The 18,037-nt window shown below is 33.7% G+C and overlaps 2 protein-coding genes across 2 annotated transcripts; one reads left to right on the forward strand and one right to left on the reverse strand.

Annotated features, from left to right (window-relative positions):
* Positions 1 to 3,353: 3,353 nt before the first annotated feature.
* On the forward strand, positions 3,354 to 6,631 carry LOC125878025 (expansin-B3). Its single transcript, XM_049559325.1, has 4 exons — positions 3,354 to 3,717; positions 3,930 to 4,236; positions 5,017 to 5,146; positions 6,277 to 6,631. The coding sequence occupies exons 1-4, from the start codon at positions 3,543 to 3,545 to the stop codon at positions 6,466 to 6,468; spliced, it is 804 nt and encodes a 267-aa protein (XP_049415282.1). The 5' UTR covers positions 3,354 to 3,542; the 3' UTR covers positions 6,469 to 6,631.
* A 5,131-nt stretch (positions 6,632 to 11,762) lies between these two features.
* On the reverse strand, positions 11,763 to 15,537 carry LOC125876271 (clathrin light chain 1-like). Its single transcript, XM_049557405.1, has 4 exons — positions 14,991 to 15,537; positions 12,630 to 12,783; positions 12,255 to 12,551; positions 11,763 to 12,191 (listed from the first exon to the last, which is right to left on the reverse strand). The coding sequence occupies exons 1-4, from the start codon at positions 15,431 to 15,433 to the stop codon at positions 11,847 to 11,849; spliced, it is 1,239 nt and encodes a 412-aa protein (XP_049413362.1). The 5' UTR covers positions 15,434 to 15,537; the 3' UTR covers positions 11,763 to 11,846.
* Positions 15,538 to 18,037: the final 2,500 nt, after the last annotated feature.

An 18,037-nucleotide genomic window follows, 5' to 3' on the forward strand; every position in this document is an offset into this window, starting at 1 on the left:
CAAATAATCTAGTTAAAGACGAGTAGACATGACATTAGGCTAGTGTCAGTGGGGTATGTAAATAAAGACAAATCAAATGGTTTTGTATTGGTCAGTTTCGAACTGTCAAGTGACGATTGCTCCATCTCTTAAGAAAGGACGTGGAGGCCTGTCTTATAATAAAAGGTACTTTCTTCTCTGATGTGCGCTATATTATTATGTCGTTTGACTCTAAAAAGAAAATTGTGACAAGTATTTTAAAATACTGAGAGTAGTTTTTACACTCATAAGAGTTAATTACATGTCTTATATTGCAAGTTTAACATGACCGTCTTGGACATATATCATATATAATAAATTGCTCAATTATGAACCATTGCATGATATCTTAATCAATGATTTTCTAAGTCCACGCACATATATATAGGGAGACAAAATGATGTTAACAAAGCTATAATGAAAAGATGAATCTCAAAACAATATCCAGATCTTATAAACTAGGACATTATTCAGTCATGTTTTTATATAGTTTGGAAATTAAGATGAAGAAATAATACTTAGAGAGTAATTCTTTTGTGTTTGTCATTTGATATCCAACGACATTGAAAAACTTTGAAGGTAAAACAATTTCTAGAAAAGAAATTTCATTTTTACGGCTCAAACTCAAAATTTCTTTAATTAAGAAAGAAAGAATAAGAATAAGTAGTGAGCACTAATGTTTACAAGTGAAATTTAGTCATCGGACTAACATAAACAAAATTTACGGTGTAATATATATCTTGCAATTAAGGCGTAATTATTATTGCATTACATTTTGTTGGTTAAAAACTTCACTCTTGAGCTTTGATGCTTTCTTAAAATTTAGTGCGATGATCCACACAGAGGAAGGTCAAGTAGGATTGATAGACTTTTAGGTTGGCAAACTGCTGAAAATGAGAAGCACATGCCATTTTAAGTAAATTTCTCATAGAAATGATCAGAGAGGAAAGTGAAGAGTTTTATAATACACAACACAACTTCACATGATACACACACTTTTAGAGTTCAATATTGTGTAGCCTGAAACACAAATTCGTGCTAGCCTAAACCAAAGCAAACTATACGTGTCATTGACTCTAATAAGGACAAATTAAATATGATATCAGAGCATATATCCCCTCAGTACAATGATAGGCAAATTTCAATGGGGACGTTGAATTCCTAAGGGATGGGGGTTTGTTAGGCCTCTTGATAGAGGACGGATTGATGAGGGCGAGTAAAGTAGGAATGAAAAACTTTTGAAGATGACATGTACATGACATTTTAGGTGAATCTCATATCGAAATGAGAGTAAAAAGTGAAAAGTTTTATAAAACATAACTCAACTTAATATGATATACATGTTTTTAAGACTCGATAGTTGATATAACATAGTCCAAAAGATAAATATGTATAAACCTCGCCTAAATCAAACAATATGTGTCATAGACTTGGATCTTGATCTAGTCCTTTCTGCATCAATTTTTTCTTATTAATAATAATAAAAAAATCCACCACATTTATTTTAATTAATTTAATAAAAATTATTAACTCAATGGTAAAATTCTAGTCAACAAAAGCTGCCAAACTCCTTCACACCAAACTACAAGTCCACATATATTTTGAGAACAAAGACCCAAATTTTCCCAAAACCCAACATAACAAACAATAGTAACGGCAGAATCATCTATTTTTTTTTTCCTTTTTCGAAATGACCATTATGCCCTTGTGCACTGACAGTTGATTTCTAAAAAGACGAGAAGAAGCTTGCTGAATTAACGCCTTAACCGTCGGTGGGCCACTCTAAATAAAGTAGTGGCACTGTCGTTAATAAAATAACAAGCCATGGGTCACATGGACATAAAGGGTGTGCTTGACTAGTTGGTGTGAAAGAAATATTTTTAGTAGTGTCTCATTTTATGAGATAGTTTGATTTGACATGAAGTTTAAGAAAAAAATAAAAAATTTTAAAATTTATGGTTCAAAATAAATAATAGAAATTTGTGTGATTGCAAATCATTTCATTAATGATAAAATAGATGTTTTATAGTTAAATTGTTACTTAATATAGAAATGTATAATTCTTTTTTAAACTGACTAAAAAGAAAAGCAAGTCACATAGATTGAGAATTTGGGATAGAGGGAGTAGTAAAGAATCAAGATTTCTTAAATTTGTCTATTTACTCTATTTAGATACACAAATTATTCTAATTGATATTGATGAGTAGAATTAAAATCATAAAATCTTAGGCATGTTTCAATTGATACTTATGTGTATGATTAAAGAAAATATATATTTTATTTTTTTTATCCATTTTTAATTGTCATGGTTTCTATTTTTAGAGTCAAATTATAGGAACTTTGACTAACATTTTATGATGTATTTTTTTCATCATAATGATATGCAAAAAATTGCGATTTATAGTACTTTCGTATATTTTTTGAATATCTAATTTTTTTTGTTTAAAATTTTGAATTAATGTAATCTAATTTAACTTTGAAAATTAATCAAATTGACTTTCGAAAAATGCAACATCACAATTAAAAGTGGACAAAGATAGTATATGATTAATTTTTCAATAAAATGAATTCTTGTGAACATGCAACTTTTCCAAAATAAGAGCAAAAAATAATAGACACTATATCAAATGTTTAGATGCTCAATTAAAAATCATAATTTGGGTGTTTAAATGAGATTTACTAATAAATTTAGAGAACTATCCATGTATTCAACTAATATGCATTATTCAATTTTACAATGTTCTTTTCTATAGAAATAAGTTATTTAAAAGGTAAGACAATGGTTTCTTATAATTGATATTCAATATTGATTTTCTTCCTTGCTCTTCCTTAGTAGCAGGAAAGGAGTCTATTTATCTGCTTAACTTTGATAGATTTTCCCTAACTTAATCCATAGAAATTTCACGAATTTTTTGGTGGATAAGCCTAACGACTCAACAACAGTACAAAATCAAGTTTCATGATGGATTTGATCTAGTAATGATTAAGGAGGGCAAACATACTAAAAAATTCGAAGAAGGAAGGTACATAAGAGTATTTGTATAACCTATTCACATTAGTGAAATGGTTGGTATCTGCATTCAAATCCAATTAAATTTGACTGCGCATAAAAAAATTTCACATTTGGTATAAAAATACTTCCTTGAAAGGATAATTTTGTATCACGTAAAGCTCAAACGTGAAACCTTTAATTAATGATAAAAAAAAAGTACTTATGCTCCACCCTTTGCTTCCCACCAAACACACCCAAAAAGTTGCATTAACCTTTTCCCTCTTTATAAAAATCCAACTCCCCCAAAAGAACACTACACAACCTTACTCCAAAAGTGCTCACACTATACCCACAGCCAAAACAACACACTGTCGGCAGACACACCTCCCTCTTCCCCTGTTTATTTGCTCTTTTTTTTCTTTCTTCTGTTTACACACAACACTCCCTCGGTTACTCCGCTAGCCGGAAACTGAGGATTTATACTTCTTCTTGTTTTTATAATTATACTAGTGACCCACATTTTACTTACATTATGGAAACTCACTCCCAAAATTTCAGTTTCACTAAGTTTTACTCTGTAGTAGCTGTAGTTGTAATTTTTTGGCCGTTCATGGCTTCCGCCGGCCCCCTCCGTCGTGTTGTCGACACACATTGGTACCCTGCTACTGCCACGTGGTATGGTAGCCCCGAAGGCGACGGCAGTACTGGTACGTAACTTCCCAATTTTAACCAACATTGATAAATTTTAGGGTTAAATGGCTTGATTTGATGTAAATGGAATTTCATTGTAGTTTCGAACCCTCACCAATAAAATGTAGGTTTTGCGCTCTAGCAACTGAGCTATTAAAAATTGTAGGGTTTTTGTTTTGGATAAAGTAAAGCTGTTTTTGTTTTTTTAAATGGTGGAATTTATGTTCAGGTGGGGCATGTGGGTATGGGTCAATGGTGGATGTGAAACCGTTCAGGGCCAGAGTAGGAGCAGTGAGTCCGATTTTGTTCAAAAATGGTGAAGGATGTGGGGCCTGCTATAAAGTGAAGTGTTTGGACAGTTCCGTTTGTTCGAGAAGAGCGGCGACGGTGATTATTACCGATGAATGTCCCGGCGGGTACTGCTCCGGCGATAGAGTTCACTTCGATCTTAGTGGCGCCGCCTTTGGCCATATGGCTGTTTCAGGTTACGGCGGAAGCCTCCGTGACCGGGGTGTAATCTCCATCCTCTACCGCCGGTGAGTCATTGAACTGAAGAAAAAAAAAATCCTCATTTTTTATTCTTGTTATAACGGTCTTGTTTTTTTTTTCTATTTTGTCCATTAGTGTTTAGTGGTTTGTGTTGTATTACTCGCGTCCCAAAATGCTTGTCACATTTCGCTTTATTTTTATGGAGTCTTAAGTTAAATGAAGTTAATATTAAGATGGAGTGTTTTTTTAAAATTGGCTCTTGAAAAACAAATTGTGATAACTATTTTGGGACGAGGAGTAAGCCATAAAGTTTTTGACATGGCAGTGTGCTATTTTTGTTGACAATGACACCCTCAGTTCAGTGACTATGTTGGGGTTATTTCTGTCAATTTTTTTTTGTCATTTGATGACGATACAGTTTAGTATGATTAAATATTGCTTTAATAATTTGCCCATATTCACAGTTTCACACACAGGAAAAAGTGAATTATTTTCTGTTTTCTGGTGTATTGTTTCTACTTATTTTTTATCCTTTTTGGTCAAAAACTTCACTGCTCTTTTCTTGGTTTGCATGAATTTAAGTCTGACTGCTGACCCCACTTCTCCTCTGACCATATTTATTTCTCTATGTGGTGTCTGGCTAGTTTGCTTGCACCATGATTAATTCAATAAAGGGTTTATTATCTCTCACTCGTATAAATATTAGATAATTTGATTCATTAAAACTCGATGGAAAAATTATTTAATATTTGTTTATTGAATCTATGATTTTCAATTATGTTATTGACTATTACATTACACTCATAGTGCAATTTTGTGGTTTGTAGAACTCTATGTAAGTACCCTGGAAAGAACATAGCCTTCCATGTAAATGAAGGCTCAACACCTTACTGGCTCTCTCTTCTTGTTGAATTTGAAGATGGAGATGGTGATGTTGGATCCATGCATATCAGAGAGGTACAAATATCTTTAATCACTAAGCTTTTGTTTACTGTTTTTTTTTTACACTATCATGTCAAGATTATTGCGATATCTCTGATATAACTAACATGTTGCTTGGATCATTCAAAAATGTTGTCGTGCAGTCACTTTTGGAGGATCTAACACAAACAATAATATCTTTAAAGATTCCTAGCAATAGATTATACAACTTAACTTTTTATTTGAACAGTCAAACTGAAGAATGAAAGTTTGTTAGATTCATAATGATTTTTGTGAATATTGCACTTTTAGTCAAAAGAAGCTTTCAAGTATTACTATTATAAAGGATTAGAAAACATGTTATGGTCACTCTACACTTTCACTAATATCAAAAAATTGAGCTTTAAGATTAAAAAGCTCTGTTTTAGAAGAGTCTTTACAATTTACAAGAATTGAAAACTTATTAGTATTATTAAAACAAATCCGAATATATTTGAGGCTTTAAGAATCACATGGTGCCAACAGACAAAAGCTAAATCTTTGTTTGACATTATGAAAGATTCATTTGTCCTACTTTGATACTCTCTCTCTGTCACAATCACACCATTGTTTTACCAAAGAATATATGGTGTAACTTCTTCTTTTTTGAGTATTAAAAGTTTAACTCCATCTTGGCTTGTTTATCCAAAGTAACATTATGCACTTTATATCACTTTTGTTACATGCTTTTCCTTTTTTATCACTGTTGCTCAATAGTGAAAAAAGTTGTCTTAAAGAAGTACATTGCAAAAAAGTGTCCTTTTTTCCTCTCTTTTTTATTGAGGGTGTGTTTTATACAGAATCTTTTTTATGTTTGGTTGGTCAAAACGTTTTGGACAACATGGAAAAACAAGTTCCTTAAGAATCAAGAATAACTTTTCCGGTAGGAGTAGGAAAATCAAGTTTCATAAATAGCATTTCAAGCTCATTGTCTCCTCCCCCATCCCCAACGCCCTCCACCCCTACCCTGGAACACCTCGTGACCACCCTACCCCACCCCTATAGAGTTTTTTTAGATTTTATATATGTTGTTGAGACGCTCTCTTCTTGCTTACTTACCAAACACCAGAAGTATCAGACAAACAAGAATTACTATAGAGATTCTTAACAATTGCTAAATAATTCAGGCAAGGTCGAATCAATGGATAGAGATGTCACATTTATGGGGAGCAAATTGGGCCATAATTGGAGGGCCAATGCAAGGACCATTTTCAGTGAAGTTAACAACACTCTCAACAGGAAGAGCCCTTTCAGCAAGAGATGTTATCCCAGGCAATTGGTCACCTAAAGCTACTTACACCTCGCGGCTTAACTTCTAATCTATCGATTGCCCTTTAATTTATGTGGGCGCGATCTTTTCTACCCTATTTTTCGCCAAGGAAAAGTAGCCGTTTGGATCGATATAAGTATAGTATCCAAGGCTCTTTCTTGGTTGTTAACTTTTGTTCTTGTGTGGTTAGTTATAGTTAACAAGGTTGTCAATAGTAGCCTTCTCCAAAGGAGAGTGAGCTCTTTTGCCTTGTGTTTTTCTTCTCTTCTTTTGTGTGTAGTAAGTTTGATTTTTTTTTATGACCGTGATGTCTGGATCAACTTTCGCACACCTCAACTAGTTTCACGGAATACCTGCCTATCAGCAATGGAACTCTGTCCACTAAAGATAGAACAGATAGGAAGAATTACCTAGTGGGGGTCCTTTGTGTGTGTGTGTGTTTTAATTGAGGATATATAGAGGACCAAATGTAATGTTGAAACATGAATGAATTATGTGGGGGACCTTTCTGCCCTTTTGTGTAGTTTGGTTCTGTTTCTGATATATTTTAATATGTTTGTCACTATTCAATATGATTGCAACATGAGAAATTTGATAAAAAGTCGACAACGGTCACTATATATATCAGAGAAATTCTCATCTTGTCTCTTCGGAATCAAATTAATGCAAATCCAATCCTTGTTAATATTAACTTATAAAAGTTTGCTCAAATGCTATCATATATTATTTCTGACGTTAGTTCATGAGGTGATAATTGTTCAAAATTATATAATTAGATAAAATAATTTACTTACAATTGATGTTGGACTCTGACACCCCTCTATATGTCCAGAATCGAACATTTGAAATATGGATAATATATTGTAAGGGTCAATATTGGATAAATCAAGAATTGAGATGAATATGACTATGATAAAAATGAATTTTGAACAAAACTCAAATGGCGAAAATTGTTCGAGGCTATACGAAGAAAACAATTTTGTCCCAACCAATGTGGGAACTTAACATTCCCACCAAAAGGTCTACACATGTGTTGTGACCATTTTTAAGAGAAGTCATTTTTCTTCATAGACGTTTAAGTTGGGGTGTACAAAATTGAATCGAAAACTGAATCAAACTGCAAATTGAGTCAATCCGAAAAACCCCCGACTATATTTGGGTTGGTTTGGTTTTAACTAAAAAAATCAACCCGAGACCAAACCAACCCGACATTATATATATATAATTTTAAAATTTTATTTTATATATAAAAATATTTACTTTGATATAATTTTTAAATATTTCTTATATTTTTTCATAGTTTTATCTTTTAATATATTATTTCAAGTTTGAATCTTAGAATTATGAATGGGCCAATAAAGATTATAGTCCACAAATGTTGGTAATTATAATAAAGCTTAAATCAAAATCAAATTAATACTAATGCAAAAAGAAAATCAATTCAACACTAAGAATGACAATAATATTGAATATTTGTTCTTTAGTTTTACATTGATTTAGACAATTAAAATACATAATCTAATTTTAATTTTTCTTTAATATTTAGTCATGTAACTAATACTTATTAAACTTAATTTTAACATGATTTAGTACTTTTAAATTATGATCATTTTCATTATGACTTGTTAATTTGCAATATTTATTTTACGCGATTTCATTATTATTATTTTTGTTGAATATTTTAGTGTCATTAATCATATCATATTGTGTTATATTTTTAAGAAACATCTTAGATAGTTGTATTTTGGTAAGACTAAAGAAATATTTGATGTACAAGTAAATTATATGTTTGTATGAATATTTTACCGGAAAAACCCGAAACAACCCGAAAAACCGAAAAACCTGAAAAAACCCGAGGTTGAAAAACTCGAATTTTATTGATTTGATTTGATTTATAAATTTAAGAATCCGACACAAATAATTTGGTTTGATATTTAAAAAACCCGAACCAACCCGGCCATGTAGACCTATACGTTTAAGATAAAATGGAAGACAAAGATAGATTATGACCTTACTATTGGGAGAATGTGGTGGGGTCTGATTTCAAGATTGGGGCAAAACAATTGGGTGATCAGTTGGAATGAATGCAAAAATATGTTCTGAAACAAACACACCTCTATTTTTTTTAGTGTATATAAATACCAAAAAGTATGCTTTCTCTCTCTCAATTTAAATGTCTTAATTTGTTTGAACATAACGTTTAAGAATAAAGATAGATTTTTAAATATGAAAATCTTAATTTTAAAATATATATAGTCTTTTACGTTTAATGATCTTAAATTTGTTACGCAGATTGTTAAAAAAAAAAAAAAAAAAACTTACAAAAATAATAATGTTTGTCCACACGTGAAAGCGGTCCCAATAATATTGAACAATTCTAACTTCATAAATGGGATTAAATTGACACACACTCTTATGCATGTGCCCAAATCCTCCAAAGATAAAGGATAATTCACAATACATCGAGGTCTCTTAGCTTCGCTTCTGTTTGATCATAAATTTTGAAGTTGAAATTAAAAAATGATAATTTAAATTTAAAGTTATATTTGAACATGCATTTTTTCTTAAAAATTTGAAGTTTGTGAGTGGAAGTCTTAAGAACTAAAAAACTGACCTGAATCAGTTTTTGAAACTTGAAAATATTTGAAGATCACATGTAAATTTCATAATCAAATGGATATTTGAAGATAAATTTTCAAAATCTATTACCCACCGTACAATAGGAGCCCTCTCCAAAGGGGAGTGAGCTCTTTGCCTTGTGTTTTCTTCTTCTTTTTTGGGTGTAAAAGTTTGATTTTTGGTTGTTTGTAAGGCTAAGTTAGTGGGGGTCCTTTGTGTGTATTTTAACAAAGAAAGGACCTAATGAATTCACATGTAATGTAATGTTGAAACAAGAATGAATGATGTGGGGACCTTTCTGTCCTATGGGTAGTTTGGTTCTGTTTCTTACAATTTAATATCTTGTCACTTTCAATTTACAAAATATATTATTTATTTATTTTTGATTGTTTTTTAATATTAATTTTCACATAACAGGTTCAACCACAAGATTTAAGAACATTTTTATACATAGATCTATTTTCTTACGATGGGTGGTCACTATTTTTAAGAGAAGGCGTTTTTCTTGATAAGCGTTGTAGATAAAATGATAGATTATTTTTGGGTATGAAAAAATCTTTAGTAGAGTGTGTTTTCTTTCGAATGGAAGCCTACACAACGTGCATTCAAAATAGTCAGACTCCAATACAAATATGAGACAAAAAAAAATACCAAACACCTCTATCTATCACATGCAATCAGTAAAGAATTTAGTTTGGAAGGTTGACAAGAATGATAATGTCTGTCCACACGTGAAACCGGTCCCAATAACTAATTAAACCAGTAACTCTACTTCTAGTTAACTTCATACCTCTTTTGTTTATTTTTACTCGTTCACAATTTTGAAATAATAAAATAAAATGTATATTTTATTATGATACACATATTAATTGGTGTATAGTATTTAATAGACTTGAGATATAATAATAATTTGGAATGAATAATTTAACTCTGAGGGTAAAGTACCAAAAATATAATCTTTTTCTCTGATATGTTAAAATGGACAAGTGAAAATGAACGCGAAGACGAATTTGGATTCAATTGACACAGAGTTTTATGCATGTGAATGGGCATGTGCCCAAATCCTCTCAAGATAAAAGAAGAATTCACACTCGTGAACATAGAGGCCACTTAGCTAAGATTTTCAAGATTTCTCTTTGACATTTAGGTAGAGATGGACAAATTTGGGGACACAAACATTCAACTCTTTGGTCCTTGTGACAATAAACTACTATAAGGAATAGGGGGTAACGTGGACCTTTTTACACAATATGTCATTGCATTTTGATTTTGTAACGGGTAATTTGTCTTATTTTTCAGTTTCTAATCTCAATATCTTATAAATGACCACTTATAGTTATCTTTTAGGTGATTTGACATTGTGAAAATTCTAAAACTCTGAATCTATAGAAGTTACTTGTGACAATGGTTGACAAGAAAACATATAGAGAGAGGGGTGGTGGGGATTCTGAAGTTATGAATACATTGGACAGTTGAATATCTTTAATCCGAAAATATGTTGTATATATAGAGATCAAAAATTACTTTTTATGTATATGTATTAAATCTTGAGCATTCTTGACGAAATTCCTGATTTCGCTATTGCTTGGATGTATCTTTCACACAAACACTACGGGTGTGTTTGGTATGAAGGAAAACATTTTCCGGAAAATGTTTTCCAATTTTCTCATGTTTGGTTGGGTTAAATGTTTTGGAAAATGTTTTCCAAATCAACTCATTTTCCTCAAATTTAAGGAAAATGACTTCCCTTCAAAACTTGAGGAAAACATTTTCCAAAACTCTCTTCCAACTTCCAATTAAAAAAAAAATTGTTGAAAAAATCAATTTATTTTGTCCCTACCCTCAAACCAGCCCCCCANACCCCCAAAAAAATTAAAGTTTGTTTTTAAAAAATATTTTTAATTTCAAAAATTATTTTCTACCCTAGTAAAAATAAAAGATATTTCTCAAGAAAAAAAAATCATTCATTAATCAAACACTAAAAATCTTTTCCGGAAAATATTTTCTACTTACCAACCAAACATGAGAAAATAAGTCAAAAATCAACTTGTTTTCCAGGAAAACATTTTCCTTCATACCAAACACACCCTACATCTAAATATGACTATGAATAGTATAAGGGTGCATTCAACAATCTAAAGTGGATCATGATATATTCTTTGCTGGAAACTGGGAATAGAGTACATGACCAACTTAAAATACGGTCAAGTGGCTGAACGCCCCTCTCCTTACGATCAAGTGGCTGAACAAAAATGAATGTAACACTGACCTTATGTGTTAGGCTCACCTAGTATCTATAATATATACTAGTTTATCAAACCATAATCTCTTTGGCCTTATATTTAGAATAAAATTATCAATGGAGAAATAGCTTTGCACACACTTCAAACAACAAAATTACAGTCCAAAGCAATTTCACAGTGTCTATTTTTCCTTTTCTCTGTTATTTTACAACTCAAATATATCAATTACTACAGACCTACGCCAGGAATTTATGCACATCATAAAAACTAAAAGCTTTGAAGCACACAGATAGCAAGCTGAAATTCCTGCTACAAGAGCTGCTTTCAATTGTATAATGGAAAATGAAACAACAAATTCATCGTGTGACTAAGTAAAAAGAAGCCTAAACACATCAGGAAGAAAGCCCCTGACTGCAGATCATATGTCCTCAAAAGTCCAGTTGCTCTTATTTGTTACTAGAAAGAGAGCAACAAGGTCTAAAGAATGAATAAATTATAATGACTCTAGAAAAACATAATTAAGAACTAATTAGGCTAGAAGAGAAAATGCAGTATTGGAGCTAACTTATGCAGTTGAGGTAGAATCACTTTCTGCAACTTTTCCGTCTGCGACTGTAGTTGGTGTATCCACCTTTGATTCTTTTGGAGTACCAACACTGGCAGCAGCTGGAGATCCTTGTTGTGCAGCCTCTGCATCCTTGACTGATGAAATATCATTGTCAATAGCAGCAGCTGGAGATCCTTGTTGTGCGGCATTTTCCTCGTTCTTGGCATCATTAGCTGCTTTTCCTTTGGGACTTTTCTCATTTTTGGCATCCTTAGACGCCTTTGGTGTTGCGATTTTCTCATTTTTGCCATCCTTAGCCTCCTTTGGTGTGGAAATCTTTTCATTTTTGGCATCCTTTCCTTCCTTCGTTTCCTTGGTGTCCTTTCTGTCCTTGGCATCCTTGCCTTCCTTTCCGTCCTTGGCAACCTTACCATCCTTGGCATCCTTGCCTTCCTTTCCATCCTTGTCTTTCTCAGGAGGAGGTAGCATATGTGGGGGAGGGTTCTGCTTCAGCTTGAGAAAAAGTTGGCGCATTCTAGACAGGTCAGTGGGTTTCCCAGGCTTTGGGCCCTGGATGACTGAAACTGAAGGCTTCTTCTCCTCCTCCTTCTTGCCTCGCCTCTTCTCAATATTAGGGACCTCACGGGGTATAATCTCTGCAATTGCTTTAAAGTATTGTTTGTGAGCTTCTTTGTGAAATTTCTCTTGGTTGGCCAGGTATAACTGCACAAAAGCACATGGATGGTCATATCCTATCAATTACTATTTTCACATAAAAGAGGTTTGAGTGCAAGCAGTTACTTTCTCCCTTTCTCGGTTATTAGCTTTTGTCGATTCACAATTGAGTGTCCGTTTTTCATAAAATGCTCGTATATACTCCTCAGCTTCAGCAATAATCTGATTCCTCATTTCCTTTTCCTTCTTCTCCTTCTCCTCAAGATAAATGGCATTTTGGCTGCAGAAAATAGACAGGAGACACTATTAGATAGCAAACATGCTCGGTCTTCACAAGCATTATATGCATGTTAAAGCATTGGGCGCGAGTATGCATCTGATGGTGTATATCAAGTAAAAAAGTGTAATATGTTAATAAACTTTATAAGAAACTGAATTTGATCAGAACCTCCTTGAGGTTCTAAATGCAGTTCCTCGCTAAATATTTCAACTACATAAGTAACTGCAGAAATTTTAACCAATTAACATCATGTGGTGTGCTAGCCGTAGAAGTAAGTTAAACATCACTATTTTCTGTAGAAAATGATAATTTCATTCATAGCCTGTTGAAAATCTCACTGGAAAAAAAAGAGGTTAATTTCCTACAGTTCTATCTATTGTGTTCAAAATATGTACATATTATCCTAGAAAGGACATTTAGGAAACAGAACAATTCAATCACAATCATTGACGACAATAATAGCATTAACTAAGAAAGCAGACTGTTGTCATTTGCCCCGTCCCTCCCCTCCCCCCAATCACAATCATTGACGACATTAATAAGACATTAACCAAGAAAGCAGACTTGTTCACACACTGAATCGCCAAAAAAGAAAAAAGGAACAATGAGAAAATCAGTGCTGAACACAGGGAGCTAGATATTTAAATTTCTCAGAAGGTCATACATGATTAAAGTTAGTCTTCTGCTCTAGTAAACCAACATCACTTTCATACCCTCCTCTTTCATGAACTGTTAGAAGTCTTATTGCAATAATTGGCTTCTTTCATACAATGACTGATCCAAGATGCCCCAGAGACATGCAAAACTCTAGCTACAAATTAGTAGTATGACATTAGTTTGGTCTAGTAAGATATTAGCTCTACTTGACATCTTGGAAATTTTTAGCAGCAAGTTTTAAAGCTGTTGTTACTTATATTTGTTTTGTATCGTGCAGTGTAGAAACTCAATTATGGTAATCATTGCAGATACCATCCAGCAAGTCTCAAAATGATTCTGTGTTTTAACCTCTGAACTGAAAGGAGTTGGCACAAATCGAATTACTCTTGATGCCTCCTTTCTAATTTATCTCTAGGACACCATTGCTTGAATCTAAGATGAGTTTTATTCACGAAACAGCACATTCTGCAGTCTAAATTTCGAAATGACAAAGTCAAATAACTGCCAGTGTAATTTTTTCTCTTATATCCAATAAAATAACACAATCATCATTTCAAGTTGTTATCTTGGTATAAATCAGCAGACCATTGCTCTAGTGTTTGAGATTTTGAATGAAGCCTTTAAATCCATGAAGATGCAGAACAAGCTTAATTATTGATCGCAATCTATTGCACCGTGAGTAGCATTAATTACCTAGTCTAGTTCCTCTGAACTCATAAAATCAAATAAATCTTCATCGTTACGCATCTTCAAGGATGATATAGCTCCTAAACGAATAATAGATGCATGCTCACTATATTGTATCAGAATAAAATACAAAGTGTGACCACCATATTTTTTTTGTGTAATGCACTAGCAAACTTGAACTAGTGGTGATCCTGGCGCATATCAACAGTGAGAGAAGATGCAGTTGCATTATCCAAATTCTACATGTTAGGATATTCCAGAGTAAGTGCAGCTAATGAAAATGGGACTTTGTACACTGTGTGCTTTTACGACACTTAGAATGTTGGGTTTCTAACGACCCGACAGCACCTTCTAGGAAAATCAGGTGCATAGCTGCGGGTGGAGCTTTTGTTCTAAATACATATATTCAAAGGATTTATGTTACTTACACGGATAGTGTTATGATCTTTTTACTCCATCAATGTAATTTAACCTGTTATATCAGGTTGTTTACCATTTTATCTAGGATAACAATCAATGTTAATAAATAGACTTACCTATATTACCTTTTACATTATTATTTTAAGGAACTTAATTAAACACTTCTCAATATACATACCCTCCAAGTCCTTGACCACTCAAATACTGGATCCGCCACTTTCCGTGAATTGTAACATAAAGTATGAGTACATTTGACCCTTGATTCATTAATTCCACTAAGAGCTAAGGTCATATATTTGCCATACAAGGACTCAACAAAAGCCAGATTAAGGCAATTAACGTCAAGCACAAATCTAAAAAACAAATTGAAAAAAGCTCAAACATAATTCAGCATAAATGAAGCCAAAAGAAACACAATTAAGCATACACATTGTAAAACTTACCGACGCCATTCTCGAAAAGCAGCACCTTCCTCACGCATCTCGGTAGGATCAGGAAGCAACGGTCCATCAGTACCGGATGAAAAAAGGCCATCCGTATCAGCTCCGAGATCATATGTCTTAGATTGCACATCAGATCCTTGATTACCCTCCAATGTCTCATGAAAAGGTGAACCTTGATACTCGCGATTAGGAGATGGAGCAAATCCACTATTCTCCGGCGACTGCATGTTATCATGATAGTAATGCGGCTGTTCACCTGCAGAAAAATCATCTATATCAGACGGCATCGGCGGAGGAACATCGCCGCCGTCATCGGCGGAGGTAACATCGAACTCATAACGATGGGAATGGTCGAATCCGTCGTAGTTGTGATCGTCGAAAGGACTTGCCGTCGACGGGATCTCTTCCGTACCGTCGGCGTAGGTTTGTTCGAAATTCTCCATATTTGTTGCGAAGTGTTTGAAAAGGTCCCCAGTGAAAATGTGGTTGTATTTGTATATGCAAATGAAAAATGCATGTTGCTAACGAAGAGAGCGGTCGCACTGTGGAAAAAGTCTCTTTTTTCTGTCCACTTGTAGCTCTGCTAAATTTATTTTTGAGCCAAAAATATATAACATTATATTCATTAAAATAATATAATACAAATATAATACGATATATTAAAAAAAAAAAAAAACTATTTACTTTTCACAATCTAATAGGTTGTGAAAAAAGCTATTTACTTTTTGCTAGTAGTATAGTGAGGATTGATTATACATTGGGTTTGTACAATGAGTGGATTAAATTGAATTTGTACCAACTAAAATTCATTTGGTTAATAAATAATATGTTCAAAAGTTTTTTGTTCAACTTGGCATAAATTTTTATTTCTTTGTTCATTTTTCTATAATCCCTTTCGAGAATTTGGCATATAGTAAGACAAGTCCTTTGAAGCAGCACCACAAATTACCTAATTCATTCGGCATAAGCTAGATAACTTTTGTCTCACTCGACATAAATTTTAACCAAGGAGCATTATAAGGCTCCATAGCTGTGATGTGAAACTAGATCCACTAAGAGGCGATTTATATCCTCTCTATGCCTCTTGCTTAGGCTGCACCATCCTGTAGCAATTTCCCTCCTCCTTGGTTGTATGTTTTCATGGAGGAGAAGCTTAAACCATGAAAGAAACTTTTAGATTAGTCATCAATAATTGTTGCTCTGTTGGGTAGTGAATTGTCAGCTTTTTAATGGTCTTTATTCCTTTATATACACTATGGAATACCCTTGAATTCAGAATAATTGATTAATTCTCATGCTGGTGATGCTGAACTTCGCATAATAGTTGATCGAATCTTGGCACACTATGGTGAAGATCTACTTTTGTATGCAATGCTCTTATTTCAACATGCTTGCAACTCCTATTTATCATCTTTGTATTGTTGTTCTTGTCAGTAAAATAAACAGCTCTTAATGTTTCCATTTCTCCGATGGTCTTGCTTTAGTCAGACCTCTCCATCCACCCTTATCTTCTCTTTTACAAAACTAGGTACATTATAATATCCATTGGACATTTCATTCCTTCTTTTTTTCTTTTCAAGGGTTAAAGGTGATGAGAAGAGATTATTGACTATTTTTTTCCTGCAAGTTCTTAAATTTCTTGCCACTTAGTTGCAACTGCTCATTAATCAGTTAGAGTCTTTAACCTAACAATAATTATTAGCGATTAACAACTTATAACAGTCATCCCAACAGACTGAGGATGTTTTATCCCAGAGAATGGAGGCATTGAAATAGTCTTTGGCTGAGACTTTTGCAGGGTCTCTTGGACCTTCAGGTTCCTCTGGGAATGTTGCAAATTATATGGGTCAAATATCCATGGCAATGGGGAAGCTTGGAACTCTTGAGGGTTTCATACGACATGTGCTTAATCAGTCTTTCACATTTGTGTCTATTCCTTTGAAGTTATATATTTGCTTTGTCTAAAGTGCTTCCTAAAGCCTGCAGATTCATCATTGACATGTCAAACTTGTGCATCTTTCTGTTGGTTAGCCTTTTCCATAGTTATCTCCTTAGAAAAGAAATTGAGAGATGCATCCGGAGAAGGAAAATGAGAAGTAATGAATTTCAAATCTCTTTATTAGATTCTCATATTCCAATTTAATCCAAACAAACTTATTTACTGCGCCATAGTGTTATTATAATCAATACCTTTTGAAGTACAAGCAATGAGAGGCCCGGGGAAGGAAAGGGAAGAAAAATCGAAGTTCTTGCTTAGAATTGAACTCTTGCTTTCTCTAGGTCAAGTGAAGCAAGGAACCGCTCATTTTTATGTACTGCACAAGATAACATCTTTGAACAACTTTAGGCCCCAGCCAAACAAAAAGTGTCTAGTTCACCTTACAGTACTCCTAGTCTACTAGAATGCCCAGCTACCTACAATTGCATATTTGTTGTTAAATGCTGGCTGAGAACATTTTAAGTTTTACCACTCATTATAGTAGCTCGATGACAGTGAATTCAATTTTTTTAGTCATTTGAAAGTTTTAGAGAGCCTATAAGGTGCTTATTCCCTTGTTAAGTTAAGAGTAGTACATATTCCTGCTGTGAAATATTTGATCGATTCTAACGTCCGTAGATCTGGGATTTGGTGTTAATAGTTGCATTTAAGATCTATCTTAGGGATTCTCTCTTCCAAGCCTTAGGTTTATGTATTTATTTCAAAGACGGATGGGGAGGAGGGGGGGTTATGGGTCTCCTATTCATTACTTTAAGACTGACTCCTATTAATGAATGATAATTTACATAAATTTTCTTGGATCATATTGGGAATCAGTAGCAAATCCATCCATGGATTCACGGGTTCTGTAGAACCCATGCTTCAAAGTCGTACAATACATATATGTGTGAGCATGTGAGATATACATTTCAAAACTCACTTTCTCGGGTCCGGCGGGGGAGGGGGGCCTCAAGGCGGGTGAGTGTTGCCTCGGGTCCGGGAGGGCTCAAGGTGGGTGAGTCCTGCCTCGGGGAGAAGGGGGCTTGAGGCGGGTGAGTCCTGCCTCGGG

Source organism: Solanum stenotomum, chromosome 9 (genome assembly GCF_019186545.1).
Source record: "Solanum stenotomum isolate F172 chromosome 9, ASM1918654v1, whole genome shotgun sequence".
Classification (NCBI taxonomy): Eukaryota; Viridiplantae; Streptophyta; class Magnoliopsida; order Solanales; family Solanaceae; genus Solanum; species Solanum stenotomum.

Excerpts from the sequence above, each read along its gene's own strand:
- LOC125878025 (XM_049559325.1), top strand. The coding sequence starts at position 3,543 with ATGGAAACTCACTCCCAAAATTTCAGTTTCACTAAGTTTTACTCTGTA. Across the intron at positions 3,718-3,929 it reads CGAAGGCGACGGCAGTACTG|GTGGGGCATGTGGGTATGGG; the intron begins GTACGTAACTTC and ends ATTTATGTTCAG. Across the intron at positions 4,237-5,016 it reads ATCTCCATCCTCTACCGCCG|AACTCTATGTAAGTACCCTG; the intron begins GTGAGTCATTGA and ends TGTGGTTTGTAG.
- LOC125876271 (XM_049557405.1), bottom strand. The coding sequence starts at position 15,433 with ATGGAGAATTTCGAACAAACCTACGCCGACGGTACGGAAGAGATCCCG. Across the intron at positions 12,552-12,629 it reads ATAACCGAGAAAGGGAGAAA|TTATACCTGGCCAACCAAGA; the intron begins GTAACTGCTTGC and ends GCTTTTGTGCAG. Across the intron at positions 12,192-12,254 it reads AGGATGCCAAGGATGGTAAG|GAAGGAAAGGATGCCAAAAA; the intron begins GTTGCCAAGGAC and ends AAGGAAACGAAG.